At 42.7% G+C, this 17,852-nt stretch overlaps 1 protein-coding gene across 3 annotated transcripts in view; it reads right to left on the bottom strand.

Moving 5' to 3' along the window:
* Nucleotides 1–17,852, bottom strand: part of LARP4 (La ribonucleoprotein 4) — a 47,170-nt gene that overhangs the window by 20,114 nt on the left and 9,204 nt on the right. For 2 of the 3 annotated variants that reach the window (XM_054012534.1, XM_054012532.1), the window contains exons 2-9: nucleotides 17,352–17,499; nucleotides 9,999–10,157; nucleotides 8,862–8,937; nucleotides 7,252–7,388; nucleotides 4,903–5,006; nucleotides 2,949–3,059; nucleotides 1,636–1,689; nucleotides 341–550 (exon numbers count right to left, since the gene is read on the bottom strand). In XM_054012534.1, the coding sequence (XP_053868509.1) occupies nucleotides 341–550; nucleotides 1,636–1,689; nucleotides 2,949–3,059; nucleotides 4,903–5,006; nucleotides 7,252–7,388; nucleotides 8,862–8,937; nucleotides 9,999–10,157; nucleotides 17,352–17,499 (999 nt within the window). The remainder of the gene's footprint in view (nucleotides 1–340; nucleotides 551–1,635; nucleotides 1,690–2,948; nucleotides 3,060–4,902; nucleotides 5,007–7,251; nucleotides 7,389–8,861; nucleotides 8,938–9,998; nucleotides 10,158–17,351; nucleotides 17,500–17,852) is intronic. The other variant, XM_054012533.1, reaches the window with a different exon arrangement.

Genomic DNA, 17,852 nt, shown 5'->3' with positions numbered 1-17,852 from the left:
CACCTCCCCAGGTTTGCTTAGGATAAACTGAGTTTACACCAGAAGCCCCTGAGATTTATCTGATGCTGGTGATAGGATAGGGTGCCTTTTAGAGGCTTATCTTATTGGATCTGGACCATCACCAGTTGAAGCTAATGGTCAGTAATCTACAAACACATGGAAGTGGTGACCAGACCCATGTCTCTTGCAAGATAGTGAGAGGTCAACCCAATCAACACAGGCCAATTTGTTACTCAAGCTCTCAGAGTAGATTTTTGGGACAATATTCCAAAATGTATTGCCCACCAGTGTTGATAACAAAAACCCTCCCATTTTATGAAAATTGGCAGCAGTTACTTACCAGTGGTGTTTCAAAGTAAGGTGCAGGGTTTGGAGACCATGTCTGAGGCACAATACTGTAAATAGAGTACTGCTGAGGACTATATACAGGCTGCATAAACAGTGGTGAGGCAAACTGTGCTTGTGTTTGAACTGGCTGAGTATACACACTGGAATCCACTACCCGGTAGCCATTTTTAGCAAAAAATGTGTTGATGGCTTTTATCCTTGCCTGTAAGAGAGATCAAACCAAGTTACGTGTGCCATATGTGAGGAGGGGAGAGCAAGGGCTGGTCTACACTGGGTGGGGTATCGATCTAAGATACGCAACTTCAGCTACGTGAATAGCGCAGCTGAAGTCAAAGTATCTTGGATCGATTTACCTTGGGTCCTCACGGCGCGGGATCGACAGACGCGGCTCCCCCGTTGACTCTGCTACTGCCACTCGCTCCAGTGGAGTTCCGGAGTCGACGGGGAGCGCGTTCGGGGATCGATATATCGCGTCTTAACGAAACGCGATATATCGATCCCCAATAAATCGATTGCTACCCGCCGATACGGCGGGTAGTCTGGACATACCCCTAGAGGAAAGACATGAGTTTTTTTTCTTAACCTAGTTTTTCCTTACCTACATTATAATAAAAATAAGGGAAACTGCTGACTACAAGCATAAACCTTGTGTGACAGACTATGTTGCAGTGTTGGTTATCCCTTCTTACAATAAAGTGCTAAAATTAAGGGTGGGGATCTTAAACCAATGGATCACTCAAAGCTTTAAACTTTATGCTGCCTTCTGTGGCAATAACTGCCCTATAATCGGAGACTAACTCAGAATTTAAGCAGAAGTCATTGCTGTGAAATGCCAGATTGACAACTATAGGAACTGAAGTCTTCACTTCTCAGCAGATTAGGTACAGGACCAGGAGCAGCAGGCAGGGCAAGTTTCCCCCCACACTGCACAGCCAGGTTGTCTAAATGTCATTCTAGAGGAGCGAGCTCTACAAAATGAAGAGAATCGAAGTCCTTAATCCCTCTGCTGAGTCTTACAAACAAGGATGCCAGTTTGGAAGCTTAAAATATCTATACCTATTTCTATATATACACACACACACACCCCCCATCTCCAGGAGAAACTGCACTTGGGATCATCCACCACACACACTCTCTTAAATTGGGTTCAAGCTAGTGTCCTACATAAGAAAGGCTCTGCATCCCAAAATTAATTTTTTAGTAAGTTTACAGTGCTGGCCAAAGACAAAGATCCAAGATTTTGCCCTGAAATCTCCCCATACCCATATTAAATAAAAAGAGTCTTACCATTATTGGCTTGCCCTGAAAGGTTTTCACTTCTTCCCTTAAGTATTTAAATGCCTGTGTACATAAAAAGACATTTACTGAAAGATCATTTTGGTAAAACTGCACTTCAAAGACAGTCTTTAGAAACTGACTAATATAAACATAGCTAGGCCTGAATTCAAGTTGCATTATATTTTGATAAGTTTATGACAATTTTACAAGAGGAAAAGCCATTGTGTTATTCAGAGCATCAACAGTTCGTGGTTCCTCATGCAGACCAAGCTGCAATGTGTTAGCGCGCACATCTTCCTGCCTTGATCCAGCTTTCTTAAATCTTAACACAGACATGACCATATCATGTTGCTATCAAAGAGTAAATATTTAATCTCTGTTGCAAGGGTTAAACAGAAGAGTGCTTGCCTTAAGTGTGCCACTACAATGGCATTTCAATATTTGAGTGTGACATTGAGAAACCACACCAAAGGGAGAATTTGTACTAAGTCAAACCCTGGTTTGTAATATTATGTTGCCATCACTGCAAAGCACCTATTTTTTCCTATGAGAGCAAAAAAAAAAAAAAAAATTACCATTGCCCATCAAGTTATTTACAGGGAAACTTAATTGTTTTTTTTTTTTTTTTTTTAAAAAACCACCCACTTCTGTGCTTCTTCAATGAAAAAAGCTTCAGTTTCATTTTCCTGTCCAGTCTATTTCTGTACAGTTTTGCTTTCAGGTTCTCATGCAGTAGCACAAAACTGCAAGGTTCAGTTGTGACTGCAGCAGGATGTGCATTTGAGAAGAGTTTCCAACAGAAAGAATTTGTGTATTACTCTTAAGCTTTCTATAAAAGCCCAATTGTACCCATTTGTCCCAACAGTGCAACTGTAAGAACTACAGAAATTAATGTGATGCCCATGTAGATTGTTCCCCCTTACAACTAGCTCTAGTTTAAACAAAGCCAGCATTTCAGATACAGGATACTAGATCCTGTATCCAACATTTCCATTAACTAGATGCGATTATTTAATTGTCAAGAGTGGCAAAAGAGACCAAATAGAAGCAGTACACATGGTAAGAGAGGCAGACAGTAGAAATGTAGTCCAAGAACAGCAGTCATCCCTAATCACCTGAATTTCTCTATCAGTTAAACTGAATTCAACTTTGTAAATAAACTCCTAGCTCCCCAGGCAACAGGTGCTGCATACATTAATAAATTAAATTAACTCTCCCTTGTGGCACATATTTTATCATGCACCAGATGTGCAGTTCCCAAGAATAACAGCGAAGGTTCAATTAAAGGATAGAGATTGCCTTCAAATCGAATGGAGTCTTACCTGTTGTGCATCAGTATCTGACTGGAATGTAACGTACCAGTTGTTATTGTGAGCAAACTCACAGCTTATCACTCTGGGACAGTTTTCATTTTTAAACAGCGCCTTAACCTCCTGAAGAAAAGGAAACTTGTTAGGACTGGGTCCCCAAAATTATCATTGCAAACCAACTGAGAGACTTAATGCCCACTCCCCACCAGGGGAAGTTTTTGTTCTACATCCTGAGTTATTGAAGGCTCATCCTGTAGCCAGGAATATGTCCAACCTCCTAGTAGAAGCATGTAACTGCCATGTTATAGCTCTCATTACTAGACTGGCACTGGTCTAGCTGAAAATACAAACATTAAAATGTTGGTATATTTCTCCAGATACTATATGGATATGTTGGTTTATGTGTTGATTCACACATTCTCCCAAGTAACATTTTCCACTTCCAAACCCTGAGATCCCCACTAATGCCCTTGAGAACTGCTCTTAATCAGCAAAAAGTGTCTCTTACAAGGATCCTATCACCCATCCCAGGGACTGAATATGCAACTGCTGCAGCAGCACTCAAGCCTTGCCAACCTGTGTAGGAAGGGAACTGGAAGCAGGCAGGTCTCCTATATGTCAGAGCACAACACAATCTTAGGTTTTGTTATGCAACATTGAGTTTTCTTCAGTATCAGACATGCATATAAGTACATTTGTAATGAGGAGATGCCCAAAAATGACTTTAGAAAGTTTAATTCTGTGGATTCAAATTCTTTGAGATTTCTACCTACAGGACAAGTACATCTGTGGAGATCTCTAAGAGAACAACATCAGTCTTGCACTCATGATCTACCCAGATTAAAAACAACGAAAAACAAAACCAAAAATAGTGGGCGTTTTTGGTGAGGCGACCATGGGATAAAGGAAGATTTCACAGCATTAAGCTGGCAAGGAAGCATTATGAATAACTGGTTTCAAGTTGTATGCAATGTACTCTACCTTGAATGGTCCCTTAGAATATGCGTTAACTACTTATGCTAAATAATCTTTTCCACCTTGCATTTAGCTATGATGCTCAGTTGGAGTACCTTTCCCTGACCTGAAGAAGGGCTTTGTGTGGCTCACAAGCTTGTCTAACTAACCAACAGTAGTTGATCCCATAAAAGATATTACCTCATCCACTGTGGCTTCAAGTTAGCCAAGTTACCTTGACAGAGGTCCTTCTGAAGCAAGATTCATAACTTCCAGAAAAGTAATAGTTTTGCAAGAAGTTGCTGCTGTCACAATGGGTTACAGCTTTTAAAAGGAGCAACAGACTTCAGAGGTTTACAAGGTCAAATCTGTTCATCTAGAATTGCATTAGTGTTGCTAATTTAAAGTGCCACTACACAAATGCCTCGCATTACAGCTCTAAAATCTTCTAAAAAAATTCATTAACTAACAGCTCTGTCAGCCAAATATCAGCAGGCATTTTATTATCCTCTTTCTATCACCATAATGAGCTTGGCTCAAACTGGATCACAATGAATAAGAAATGTTTATTAATGTTTGTATCTGCCAAAACAACCCTCTAACTTAATGCAAAGTGCCTGCTGTGAAAATTTTTGCCTGAAATGCAAGTTATTCTCTGGACTGATTTCTCACTTTTAGATCTGAAAGGAAACCAATTCAACCTGCCTTCCAGAAGAGCTCAGACAGCTCCATAGTCTTCAGTGGAACAGAATAGATTTCATGTAACAAAGAGCATTTTACTGTGTTAATAACAATGGAAAAGGATATCGGTGGAATGAGATATAGTCTTTGGATTTCACATTGCTTCAAGAAAGAAAAAACTAGAAGCTGTTTACAAGAAATATCACTCAGTTGAATTAACTATAACTTAAATTGCCAGTTTTCTAAAAAGCACATAGCTCTTTTTGTTGCAGCTTGAAGCAATGTTTTCAAGTCCCAATATACTTACTGTAAACCATGAGATTATTTTTACCTCTATAGGTGTTGTTTCAGGGATCTCACGAAGAATAATAATGCATCGCTTATGGTTTGGTCTTACTTTCTCCCCTCTCTCATCTACTTGCACCATAGGGGAAGCTAAAATTAAGATACAATTGGACATTAGTAGCTGTAAGACTCTCTGCAATACACACAGAACAGTCAGCAACAAGATTCAAATCGATTAATATTTTGACATATTTGTAGGCATTAAGGATCTCCTTTGGTTAGTATCTAATTTTTCACAACTTGGTCCCATATACATATCAAAACAACAATTTAGAAGCCTATCCCTCAGAGTAGCCAAGTAAGAGACAAAGGGAAGAAGGTTTCAGAGTAGCAGTCGTGTAGTCTGTATCCGCAAAAAGAACAGGAGTACTTGTGACACCTTAGAGACTAACAAATTTAATGCCTACTTCTTCGGATGCATACAGAAGTGTATCTGTATGCATCCAAAGAAGTGGGCTGTAGTCCACGAAAGCTTATGCTCTAATAAATTTGTTAGTCTCTAAGGTGCCACAAGTACTCCTGTTCTTTTTAAAGGGAAGAAGGTTTCAAATTCTGAAATTGATCAGAATTCAAATATCAGAAAACACAACACTGGCAAATGAGCATGAGACTGACAGTGAAGTGTGCTTTGAATTTGGGAAGAAACATAACTGTTTCATTGCCTACATATACTGTTAGAGAGCCTGACATCTCTTTAGTTACCTGTAGAGATTATAGACAAAACCAACTGTGACGAATCTCAATCTTAATAGGTGAGAGGCAGAGGTGTGTGAAAAGTCAAAGTAAAACCTAAATTTTCAAATCATATTTGGTAGTTAGGCATTTAAGCTTTCACCAAAAATAGCATTTTCCCCAACTGGCACTGCACTTTTAATTTTTATAATAGGTGCCTGTCTCCATTCATATTGTTCAGTTCAGAAACAAATACCACTAAGGGAACAAATCTGCACTTCTCGCACAATGAAGTCAGCACGCCTTTTGGCACCACAAGGTCTGTATTAACTAGCTATGGGCAACCAGAATGTATTCTCAATACTAACTGGAAATCATGTATCTAATCTTGTATCGTAAGACCATGAACTGTGGCTAAAAAAAAATGTTCTGCAGCTATTTTTTTTAAAATAGCGATCACATATCAACCATGCTCCTGGGCAGATATTGGTGGATAGTTCAGATAATTCAAGAACTCATCATTCAGTTACTCTGAGTCATGAATTCATTTACACATGCACTACACAATGCAATATACACATTCTCCTAATATTCAAAGGCACTAGGCACTTGCAACTCCCCAGATCAATGCGAGTTGTGGATGCTCAGTACCTTTGAAAGAATCAGAAAAAACATGCTCCCAACTGAACAGAAATCAATTTTAGGGTTTTTTCTTGGCATCAGACATGCACCAGGAAAAGCTGACGTTTTTGAATTTCACATTTGCATGTGAAGGAAGAGAGTTCCAGGAGAGTGATAAACAAATCTTGTAAAATCTGTGTCTTTGGCTGGTAAGACGAGACAGATGTTTGAATTACCAGTCAATAATAAGAGAGAAATCTTAAGTGTAGGCATTTCTCCACTTGTGAGCGGGTGGGGAAGGGGGAAGTGATGGACTAATAGATCATATAAGCTCTTGCACTCTATCAGTGTGAACATAGCTCAATGTTACATGGATACATCAAAGGGAAATGGATACTGCCTCCCATCCCAATTCAGTGTTTCTCTGCCTACAAAACTAAACTAAAGACAACAACTATTTAGATTAAGGGGCTGGTTTTAACTCAGGGAAGGGAGTTAATTTTTTTGAAATTCTTAAGCAGAATCCTACTGAGAAATTCAGATGGGAACAGGGAAAAACATTTATGGATTCAAAGTAAACGTTGCAAAGCAGTTGATTCAAACGGTTTTAAAGAAGAGGTGGTGTGCAGAGTCAGTACCACAGGAGAACCACCCTTTCTAGTGAACTTTCTACTAGAAGTCAGAAGAGCAGACTTGTCATTCTTTACATTGAGGGAGTAAGATTTTTGCTTTTGGCTAACAAAACTTAGTCCTCCTGAAAGCTATTTCTTTCAAGACAAATTTGAGGAAGATACAAAAGACTGAGGTAGCTACTCTTATATGGATCTGCTTTGGACAGCTTCGTTTCCTCCAAGAAGAATTAATCACAACCGATTTTTCCATGAACAAAATCGGTAGCTATATGCCAGAGACCAGTCCCACAGAAAGAAGAACAATACAACTGGTTTCTTTAAAACTGAGAGCTCCTTGTATTTAGAGCTTTTAGCAGCACATTTTTTTCTACTGACCTAGAAAAGGTTTTAATATAAAAAAAGACACATACATCTCAATACTTCAAGAATAAGGTCCATATTGGTGGTCAGCTTCTTAATTCCTTCCATGTTGGCAATTGTCCATATCGGAACAAACTGATCACTGTCCATTTGAGACATCAAGTAAAGATCCTTAGAAAGGTTCTCACTAGAAGAGAATAAAATATACATTTTAGGCAAATACTAGTCGTTAGGACAACTACTGTTTTAAGATTTAAAAAACAAAATAACTGCCATTCTAATCAAGTTGCACATGCTCCCACAGGTTTTCACTCTTGGGAATAAATGCAAACAAAGCAGAATCAAGGCAATGAAAATAAAGTGAAAGGGCAGCTGAAAGGTGTCCAAGGCTAAGTTGCTGGCATATTACTCTGCCCGTACAACATCTATCCCAAGGAGCTACTTACCAGTATGCAACTAAGTAGCTTCAATCTCCTAGATTTGTAAAATACAGAAAATTAGTCTTCACTAAACAAGGACAACATTGCAGGGTCAGGCTCTGTAGGAGATTGCTGGCTGGCTTTGCTCTTGCAATGTTTCAGCGGTCCCAATCAGCACCAACAGAATTATTGTTGCACATCCACACAGCACCACTTACAGGTCTTTTTGGACCACTGCATTCTGGAACCCCTCCCACAGCACCCAGCACTTTGTTGGAAGAAGTAGTCGTTGGGTAGTTTCTGGATATGAGCTGCAGGTGCGCATTGTCAGATGGAGTTGGCAGGGCCAGATAAACTGGTTCAGCTCCAACACTTCTAGCTTCTTGTCCAAAATTAGGGAGAAAAGACAAGCTGCAGCATAACTAGAGGATCTCACCTTAGGCATTACAAATGACCAATGCAACCAATGCTTGCAGCCATTGTGTGAACATGAAAGGCTGTACATGCACTGTAACCTGTCAGTGTCTCTGTTAACAGCTTTCCACAGAGTGTAGCCTGTTCCCAAGTTTGCTTTTCCATCAGACTCTGGGCCAGAATCAAACCTGGCTTACCCACATTTACTAGTGGAGCTAACCTGACAGTTGCAAAATTAGTTGCACCCACTTGCACTTATACCATCAGTTACTCAAAGGATTAAGTCCTAGAGGAAGGATACACCCATCCTACCACCCCTGACAACTAGCAGTTAATTCCATAACCCTCTTTAGAGGGAGAATAACATTCTTCCCTAGCTTCCAACTCCACAGAAGTACTTCATTTTAATCCATCTAGATCTCTGAGCAGGCCTAGTTCAGCAGAGAATCAAGATCAAGACCTGAAACTTTAACCCCGTGGCTTCAAGGCAAAACACAGTAACTGCATCTTTCACGCTAAAAGGATCTCCTGCAGATGTATTGGATGTGGGGTTTGTATATACAAGTTGACCCAAGGAGGCTGCCCTGACATCATGACAAAATGCCATCTTCCCTGGAGCTGAATACATTACTCAGACACTGCCTGCTACCCCAGCAGCAAGTGAGATCAGGATTTGACCTCTGATCTCCTGGTTTATAACCCCCTTTTCATGGTAAAAAGAAATTAAGACCCAGAGCATAGGACATATGTAATCAAAACATGGGGTCATTTAGCTGCAACTTTCACAAAGCATTTAATAGATACTGAATGAATTCTTCACACAATACCGTGAGAAGCAGAATTCGAGTCGTTTCTTCAAACATTCTTTCAGGTCTTCTGTAGACACGGCAGAGCTGCCTTCACCTGAAAGAGGCATTATATTAGCATACCCCCACTGGATCCCAATCATGTAACCCAGAATATAATTCAGAAGTGAATTTTAGTTGTGCAAAAAGTGAAAAAAATTAAATTTCCTCCAGTATAACATGAGAGGAATAGAAGTCTGAGATATACGTCTCTCCAATTGTTTTATTGTTTTGAGTCGACCTATTTGTCCTTGTATTTTTGCCCACTTGGATCCCTTCCCCTGTCAACAGAAGCCTTCAAGAGAGAGAATTCTAAGTACAGGAAAACTTTTAATTTTAAAATGCTCTCTTAAAGACCCAACAGTGTTCAAAAGAGGACTTTAAAAAAACAAGGACCACATTTTTAGAACTACGTGGACAAAGGTTGAGAAAAATCTTATAAAGTCCTACTTATTGCAAAGGCTAAGTTTATTAAAAGCAACACCCTGCTCACAGGATAATATCATAGAAAAGTTCCTTAACACTGCTATTTGATGAGTGAATGAACACGGTCTTCTGGATCTCAGATACCTGTTGCTTCCCTTCTTCCCTCCCTGCAGCTCCACCCTGAAGTCCCACTGTGAAGGGTTCTTCAAATCTCTGTCCCAACTATACCACACTCTCTTCTGCCCTCCAATACTACTCCCTAGCAATGTCTTTGGCAATGCTATTAAAGTAATTTTCTACTGCCTCTGCAGCCTTAGAAGACCTGTATTTTGAGCTTAAGAGGCTCTATTAGGCTTTGCTTACATAACTTTGTTTCTCTTGTATATTATGTATTAGATTAACATGAATAGTCCTGCGATAACTATTATTCCACTTGTAAGCAATACGGACAAGCGAGCTTCTGCTTTGTTCAGTGCCTCGGCTATTTATGCTATAAGTGATAACCGATGAAGAGAAGCATTTGTGCATTTACAGCATAAGCAATTGCATTAAGCTGTGGACTTTAAAAAGTCTAGAAAAAGAAAGGCAGATAACATTCTGGATGTGTGAATATTAACAGTGAGAAATCCCTTAAGACTACAGGAGTTGAAGATTACGTAGAACATAAAATGCTACTGTAGCTTGAACACTTACCAGAAATATCATAAATTTGGTATCCAAGATCCTCAGTTGCCAGGGCCATTCCATTAGCAGCTGCTTCCTCAACACCAGTGCCATTTCTTGTAGCTTCACAAGATGGAGAATACATCACTTCATACTGCTTACAGCTATCCTCCACAATCTCTACATTACCTGGCAAGAGAACATGCCCAGTAAATAGAAAGGACACATCAGTTTAAGAATATTTTCCATCTGAAAAATGTATTGTCTGCCATTGTTACAAAGAGCACCAAAAGAATACAGTAACTGAAAGAAAGACTCATATTTTTTTGTTTGTTTCTTTGTATTTGATAGCACTGTGTATAGGCAGTTTTTCTTTGTTTCCCTTGTTTGTACTGGTCTCACAACGTTTTTGGGAAACAGGAAAATAGGAAAATTAAACCACGGCAGGGAGCCCAGCAGTACTATAGCATCTGAAACAAATATTTTTCTTCAAATAAGCATCAAGTTGAGTCCCTAAACATGCAGCACTTATACCACAGAGAGCTGCAAGTATTATCTGATCTTTTTATATAATAAATACTCAGGACTGATTATAAAACACAGTGGAAGGATGTGGATATTAGAGAATTTATTAGCCTTTTCCACAAGCTATTTGGGATAGAATGGAGTGTAGTTTCAGTTTAGTATCTGATGTGGTTGTGAATCAAAGCCATGACCGTCTTGATTCACAAGAAGGGCGAGCGGGATGACCCCAGCAACTGGAGACCCATCTCCCTCTGCTCCACCATGTACAAACTGTACGCCAGCTGCCTGGCAGCCAGGATCACGGAGTGGGCGACGACCGGGGGAGCCATCAGCCCTGCCCAGAAGGGCTTCATGCCGTCGGAGGGGTGCTACGAGCACAACTTCCTTCTCCAGACCGTCATCCAGACGACCAGAAGAACGCGGAGGCAGTGCTCGATAGCGTGGCTCGACCTGGCCAACGCCTTCGGGTCCATCCCCCACCATCACATCTTCGACACCCTACAGGAGTTTGGGATGCCAGAGACCTTCCTCCACCTGATCCGGGAGCTGTATGAGGGCTGCAGCACCACCATCCGATCGGTAGAAGGGGAGACCGCAGAGATACCGATCCACAGCGGCGTGAAGCAAGGTTGCCCCCTCAGCCCCATCGTCTTTAACCTCGCCATGGAGCCGCTCCTACAGGCGATCTCCGACGGCGTCGACGGCTTCGACCTGCACGGCGAGAGGGTGAGCGTCTTGGCCTATGCGGATGACCTGGTCCTGATCGCGGACGACCCCGAGAGGCTCCAGGGCATGCTCGACACCATCGGGAGAGCCGCGGACTGGACGGGACTCCGCTTCAACGCCAAGAAGTGTGCGTCCCTCCACGTTGACGGGAGCAAGAGGGACTCGGTACTGATGACGGAGTTCCTCATCCAGGGCGAGTCCGTCGTTCCTCTGGCGGAGGGGCAGGCGTACCAACACCTCGGCACACCGACAGGCTTCCGCGTCCAGCAGACCCCCGAGGACACCATCGGGGGGATCCTGCAGGACGTCGCCAAAATCGACACATCCCTGCTGGCGCCGTGGCAGAAGATCAACGCCCTCAACACCTTCCTGATCCCCCGCATGGCCTTGTCCTGAGGGGATCCGCCGTGGCAAAGGTGCCCCTCAACAAGGCGGACAACGCCATCCGGAAGCTGGTCAAAAACTGGATGTCCCTGCCCCAGAGAGCCAGCAACGAACTCGTATACATCAAACACAGACACGGTGGTGCCGGCGTCCCCCGTATGGGAGACCTCTGTGACATCGCGGTCCTCACACACGCCTTCCGCCTCCTGACTTGCCCGGACGCCACGGTGAAGAACGTCGCAACGACCGCCCTGCACGCCGCCACCGAGAAACGAATCGGCAGACCTCCCTCCGACCGAGATGTGGCCACCTTCTTGAGCGGCTCCCTGGACGGCGACTTTGCCCGGGACAGGGGTGATTTCGCCTCGCTGTGGACTCGTGCCCGCAATGCCACGCGCCGGCTGGGAAAGCGCCTGGGCTGCCGCTGGGAATGGAACGAGGAACGGCAGGAGCTGGGAGTCCTGATACCGCGGATCGGAACGGAGGACAACATCATCGTCACCCCCGGAGCCAGAGGCGTGCTGGAGAGATCACTGAAGGCCGCCGTCCACGCGCTCTACGTGGACGCCCTGAAGAAAAAGCCGGACCAGGGTAAAGTCTTCGAAGTAACCAGCAAGTGGGACTCCAGCAACCACTTCCTCCCCACAGGCAGCTTCACCCGGTTCGCCGACTGGCGGTTCATCCACCGCGCCCGGCTGAATTGCGTCCCGCTCAACGGTGCCATCCGCCACGGGAACCGGGACAAACGCTGCAGGAAGTGCGGGTACGTCAACGAAACCCTGCCCCACGTCCTGTGCTGCTGCAAGCCCCACGCCAGAGCCTGGCAGCTACGCCACAACGCCGTCCAGGACCGTCTAGTGAAGGCCATCAGCCCGCGTCTGGGAGAGATCACCGTCAACCGCGCCGTCCCTGGCACTGACAGCCCGCTGCGCCCGGACATCGTTGTCACGGACGAGGTGGGGAAAAAGATCATCCTGGTCAACGTAGCGATTCCGTTCGAGAACAGGACCCCGGCCTTCCGTGAAGCCCGAGCCCGCAAGCTCGAAAAATACGCCCCCCTGGCTGACACCCTGCGGACTAAGGGCTACGAGGTGCACGTCGACGCTCTGCTCGTTGGGGCCCTGGGTGCCTGGGACCCGTGTAACGAACGCGTGCTGAGGACCTGTGGGGTGGGCCGTCATTACGCGCGGCTCATGAGACGCCTAATGGTCTCGGACGCTATCCGTTGGTCCCGGGACATTTACACCGAGCACATCACCGGCCACCGCCAATACCAAGAGTGAGCCGGGGAGACCTCGTGCACCCACACACACCCCCTGCTGGACCCTATCCCCTGAGCCCTAAACCCACCAAACCTAGCTGAATCCCGCCACGTGAGGGTCACCCCATCCCCATTACCCAGCCCGCTTGCTTATACCCATGACTGTCCCTGCCTCCCGTATGGGTGGTGGACCCTCACCGTTTATCGACTGTCTCCTGATCCCGCCCACCGGTTACCCACCCCTCATTGGGGACATTGCAGTGTGTATATACTATATGTGCTGCCCAGCCCCAAAACACCAACATACCCCCTTACTCTGCATGTTACCCCCAATGACCAATGACTAACGCTTCAAATTTTCTGTATCGTTTATTTCTTTAAATATTCTCTAATAAAATTTAAATCTGATGTGGTTGGAGTGGAACGGGGGCAAGTTTACTTGCAGAAGGACTGACTCTGATCAAATAGGTCTTTTCCGGGTCTACCATAACTTTCATTAACCAATTCAAAGTCACGTTAGCAGTAAAGGACATTATTGGGAAATGCACTTGAGTACAGAAGAAACAGCATAAAGACAAGTAAAATTGGAGAAATATCTTTAGCTTTTTTAAGCAGCATACAGGAGTATGAAATATTTTTAGCCATTCAAAAGATAAAACATGAAAACACCAAGATTTTTTTTTTAATTTATTAAAGAATATCTTTTAATGGACCAACTTCTATTGGTGAGAAAGACAAGCTTTTGAGCTTACACAAACCGTTTTTCAGGAATTTAGCTAGTCTCATAATTATTTGAAGATCACGGTCTGTATCCTTTACCAACCTATAATCTAAATATCAATTTGATAATCTTAATGCTGTCTGTATTTGGACTCATGAGGTGGATTCTAGTGTTAAGCAAGTTTGACATTCCATATAACAAAGGGGTGATCTCTTATCCAAGGTAAGACAAAATAGGCTTCACACAAATTCACACAGAAGGCCAGCTAATGAATTTAAAGTTAGATACTCCTGAACTATGTGCAACAGTGACCATTGGCTTCTGTGAGCTTTGGATCCTACAACTTTAACTGCAAGTTAAATGGCCAATTCATTCAACTCAGTGACATCTGTGGGAGATGGAGGTGCTGCGCATCTCACAGGATGAGATCATTAGATTAAGTTCCTTGAGGTAGCAAGATAGCAACCTTCTACTGCCTCATTGTTTCAACTGCCTAGAACTCTTCAATGCTACACAACAGCAAATTTGAGTTAACCTTGGGATTATTATTATTGCCAAGCAAATATCTGCTTATGATTGGCGTAAATTAATATGGCCAACTACACATTGCTTCCACTGGAAAATAAAAATACACTAGTTTCCTGTGATATTGAATGTTTATATATATAAACCTTTTCACTATACATTTACAAAAATTAAAGACATGGTTCTTGCACTGAGCTAAAGAATGAATGCACCTGTTCTGGGAGCAGAGTTTTTAAAAACTCTTATCAGATTTTTTTAAACTGTTGCCACAATTAACCTCTGAGGCCTTTTATTATTATTGGTATTTACCAATTTGCCCCCATCATTTCCTAGTTTTCGGGTGGGAAAAGCATGTGGGTTTTTACCAATTTTCACCTGAATTTTAGCTTTTTTGGACCTGGGATTTGGGGAAGTGGATGGGGCCATTCACATTTGCAGAGAGACCTAAAGCATGGGTTGGGAGCAGGTCGTGCTAGAAGGACTAGAGAATTGCACGTATTCTTCCCCTACTCACAGTAGCACATCAAATCAAATGCAGCATTAATCCACCCTACACTACTTTCTCCTGCAGAATCCCTCTGCACCAGAAAGACTCCTCTGCTGTGACCAACTGGAGAATCTGTCTGAATGGCTCTGCCAGAGATGATAGCAGAGAATGGAGCACAGGGAGCCAGGACAGATAACAACAGAAGCACAGGGCCTTGAGCATATACCCCAAGTGTATTCTGATCTCCAGGACTCTGTCAAAGCAACATTGGGGAAATGCAGTGAAGGAAACCTCAGTGTTCCGTTACTACATGCCGCCTCCTGCAGGAGACGTGATCTCACCAGTTATTACCACTTACCTGAAAGTCTTGGCTTGAGACCTTTGGCCATCCATCCATCCATAGGCGTTGGTTGAGTTCCTCTGCAGGATTTAGTCACCTGGTACTTAGCTACACTCAGACTGAGAACTTCAAATAACTGACAGCAAATGGACATTTTTAAACTAAGGAGATGTGATGTTTATTCTTCTCTAGCAGCTGTCTAGAGACTCCATGATGCCAGAGCAAAGCTAGACCTTGCTGATACACAGACAGCAAAGCCACTCCTTCACAGGTGAACAGATGTCTTTAAGGCTTGGCATTTCCACAGGGTACAGATACACAGCAGCTGATATGGAGACTGATTCATAACCTTCCTATTCTCCTTTAGCCAGATATTTGACAGGAATATATTTTAATTTCTGAAAAGCTGAACATTAGCATTGTTTCCTTAGAGCTTTTCCATCGTACTCCCCATCACATCCCTGATCTACAGGGGTTTTATTTATTTATTTATTATTAAATAAGCATAATTATATTGGTTCAAGTTTTTTTGTTTTTGTTTTGTTTTTTAAGAATTATACCATTACAACTTCTAATCTTTGTGAAGTTACACCAGTTTAAATGTGCTTTCATCATTAGAACCACTTTCACACTATAGGTGTTACACAGCTTTAATTATGCCAGTATAGTTTAAGCAGGATGATTGTGTGTGTTTACACAAGACATTTATATCACAGGAACTGGCCAATATTCAAAGCTGTTTAAAGATAAAATGGTGGCATATATAGCTGCTAATTAAGTAGTGTCAGAACAGAAAAAACATGAAGTACATCATGGTTATTCATTTCTCAGCACCAAAGAGCTGGTGTTCAGTTTATAGGACTAAATCACATCCAATTTACATGCAGTAGCAGAACTCAAGACTACAGTGCACTTCACCAAGGCAAAATGGCTGGCTGCCATGAATGGAATTTTTTGCTCAGTAAAGGACCCGTGCTGGAAGAGCTACTGATTTGTAGAGGAGTAAGATTCCTGTCACCAGATGATTCTTCACTTAGCCTAAGTTTTTAAAGGCATTTGCTAGTGTATGTCTACACTTGCATCGCTGCAGCTGTGCTGCTGTAGTGCTTCACTATAGACACTCCCTATGCCAGTGGGAGAGGTTCTCCTGTTGGCATAGGTAATCCACCTCAAGAAGTGGTAGCTAGGTCGACAGAAGAATTCTTCCATCGACCTAGCACTGTCTAGGAGGTTAAGTCGGCACATCTGCATCTCCCAGTGGATTTTTCACACCCCTGAGAGATGTAACTATGCCATCATAAGTTCCCAGTGCAGACCAGCCCTTTGTTTGTATATGGACACAAAGATTCACCCAGAAGTGTTTTACAACCTGAACTTTAAAAATAAATAAATAAACTAAAAACACCCTTATGGACAAGTAGATTTAACAAAGTTCGTAAAGATTTACACAAGTACAGTCTAAGCTTTAAGCAAGCAATTTCCTTGTAATTGCTCTGCAGCATACATTCCAGTAGAAGTGTAACTGTGGAATAGCTCCATAATTTATCTGGATTGTGTGTGGCCCTCAGATCTCAATCTTTCTGTTCACAGGGTCAAGTATATACTAAAGTGCAGCAATGGTGAGAGAAAGCAACAGAGACAAAGCGAGAAAGGAAGAAATAATCAAGAAGGGGAAAAAAAAAAAAAGATGGAGACAGAGTATAGAATCCATTTCTGCACATTTAGCAGCTTGTTTCCCTCGTAGCGCGATACTTGGTCATCATCGGGCCTTTTAAGTGTTATGGGTGCCATAACACACCATTCCCTTATTGGATTACTTTTCATATCCTGCCTGTTCTTCCTCAGTACAGCTTTAGGTACCAACTCAGAGTCTAAAACTAAAGTTCATTCAGATCAGACCTTTCTGCAGTCCCTATTATTTAGTGATGCAGTTAACGGGCCGTAAATGGCTTCAGAAAGCTTGTCATATTCAATCCATATTGGCTCCTACATCAGCCTCTAGAGCTGTTCTTTCAAGGACAATAACATTGGCTGCTTCTTACTGCTGGATTTAGGTTCATACAGAATACCCACAATCCGAACTAAGCAAGGGATTAAGCCAGGGGTCGGCAACCTTTCAGAAGTGGTGTGCCGAGTCTTCATTTATTCACTCTAATTTAAGGTTTCACGTTCCAGTAATACATTTGAACATTTTTAGAAGATCTCTTTCTATAAGACTATAATATATAACTAAACTATTGTTGTATGTAAAGTAAATAAGGGTTTTAAAAATGTTTAAGAAACTTCATTTAAAATTAAATTAAAATGCAGAGCCCCTGGAGCAGTGGCCAGGACCCAGGCAGTCTGAGTGCCACTGAAAATCAGCTTGCGTGCCGCCTCCGGATTAAGCCATCATTTGCGTTTAGACATCTCACCCTCACTATGAGTTCCTGGTGCAGCAGCTGTTTCTTGCCACAAATGCTCAGTGCCATTGGTCACTGGTGCAGCTTCAGTACTTCCCTGTGGATCTTCTTGCCACACTTTTGCATTTGGATTTAAGCCAGTACCTTTTGATGTTACCTGCTGAAGAGACAAAAGTAAATTATTTGCAAAAATATTCGAAGAAGGATTAGAAAGTAATTAGGGCAGTTATTACAGCTTAGTATAGTGCTTTCTTTAAAAAAAGAAGAACAGGAGTACTTGTGGCACCTTAGAGACTAAAATTTATTAGAGCATAAGCTTTCGTGGACTACAGCCCACTTCTTCGGATGCATATAGCTATATGCATCCGATGAAGTGGGCTGTAGTCCACGAAAGCTTATGCTCTAATAAATTTGTTAGTCTCTAAGGTGCCACAAGTACTCCTGTTCTTCTTTTTGCGGATACAGACTAACACGGCTGCTACTCTGAAACCTGCTTTCTTTAAGACAGTTTCA

The sequence above is a fragment of the Malaclemys terrapin genome, chromosome 23 (genome assembly GCF_027887155.1).
Source record: "Malaclemys terrapin pileata isolate rMalTer1 chromosome 23, rMalTer1.hap1, whole genome shotgun sequence".
Taxonomy (NCBI): domain Eukaryota; kingdom Metazoa; phylum Chordata; order Testudines; family Emydidae; genus Malaclemys; species Malaclemys terrapin.
The sequence above is the reverse complement of the archived record's forward strand: the minus strand, read 5'-3'. Positions and strand labels throughout refer to the sequence as shown.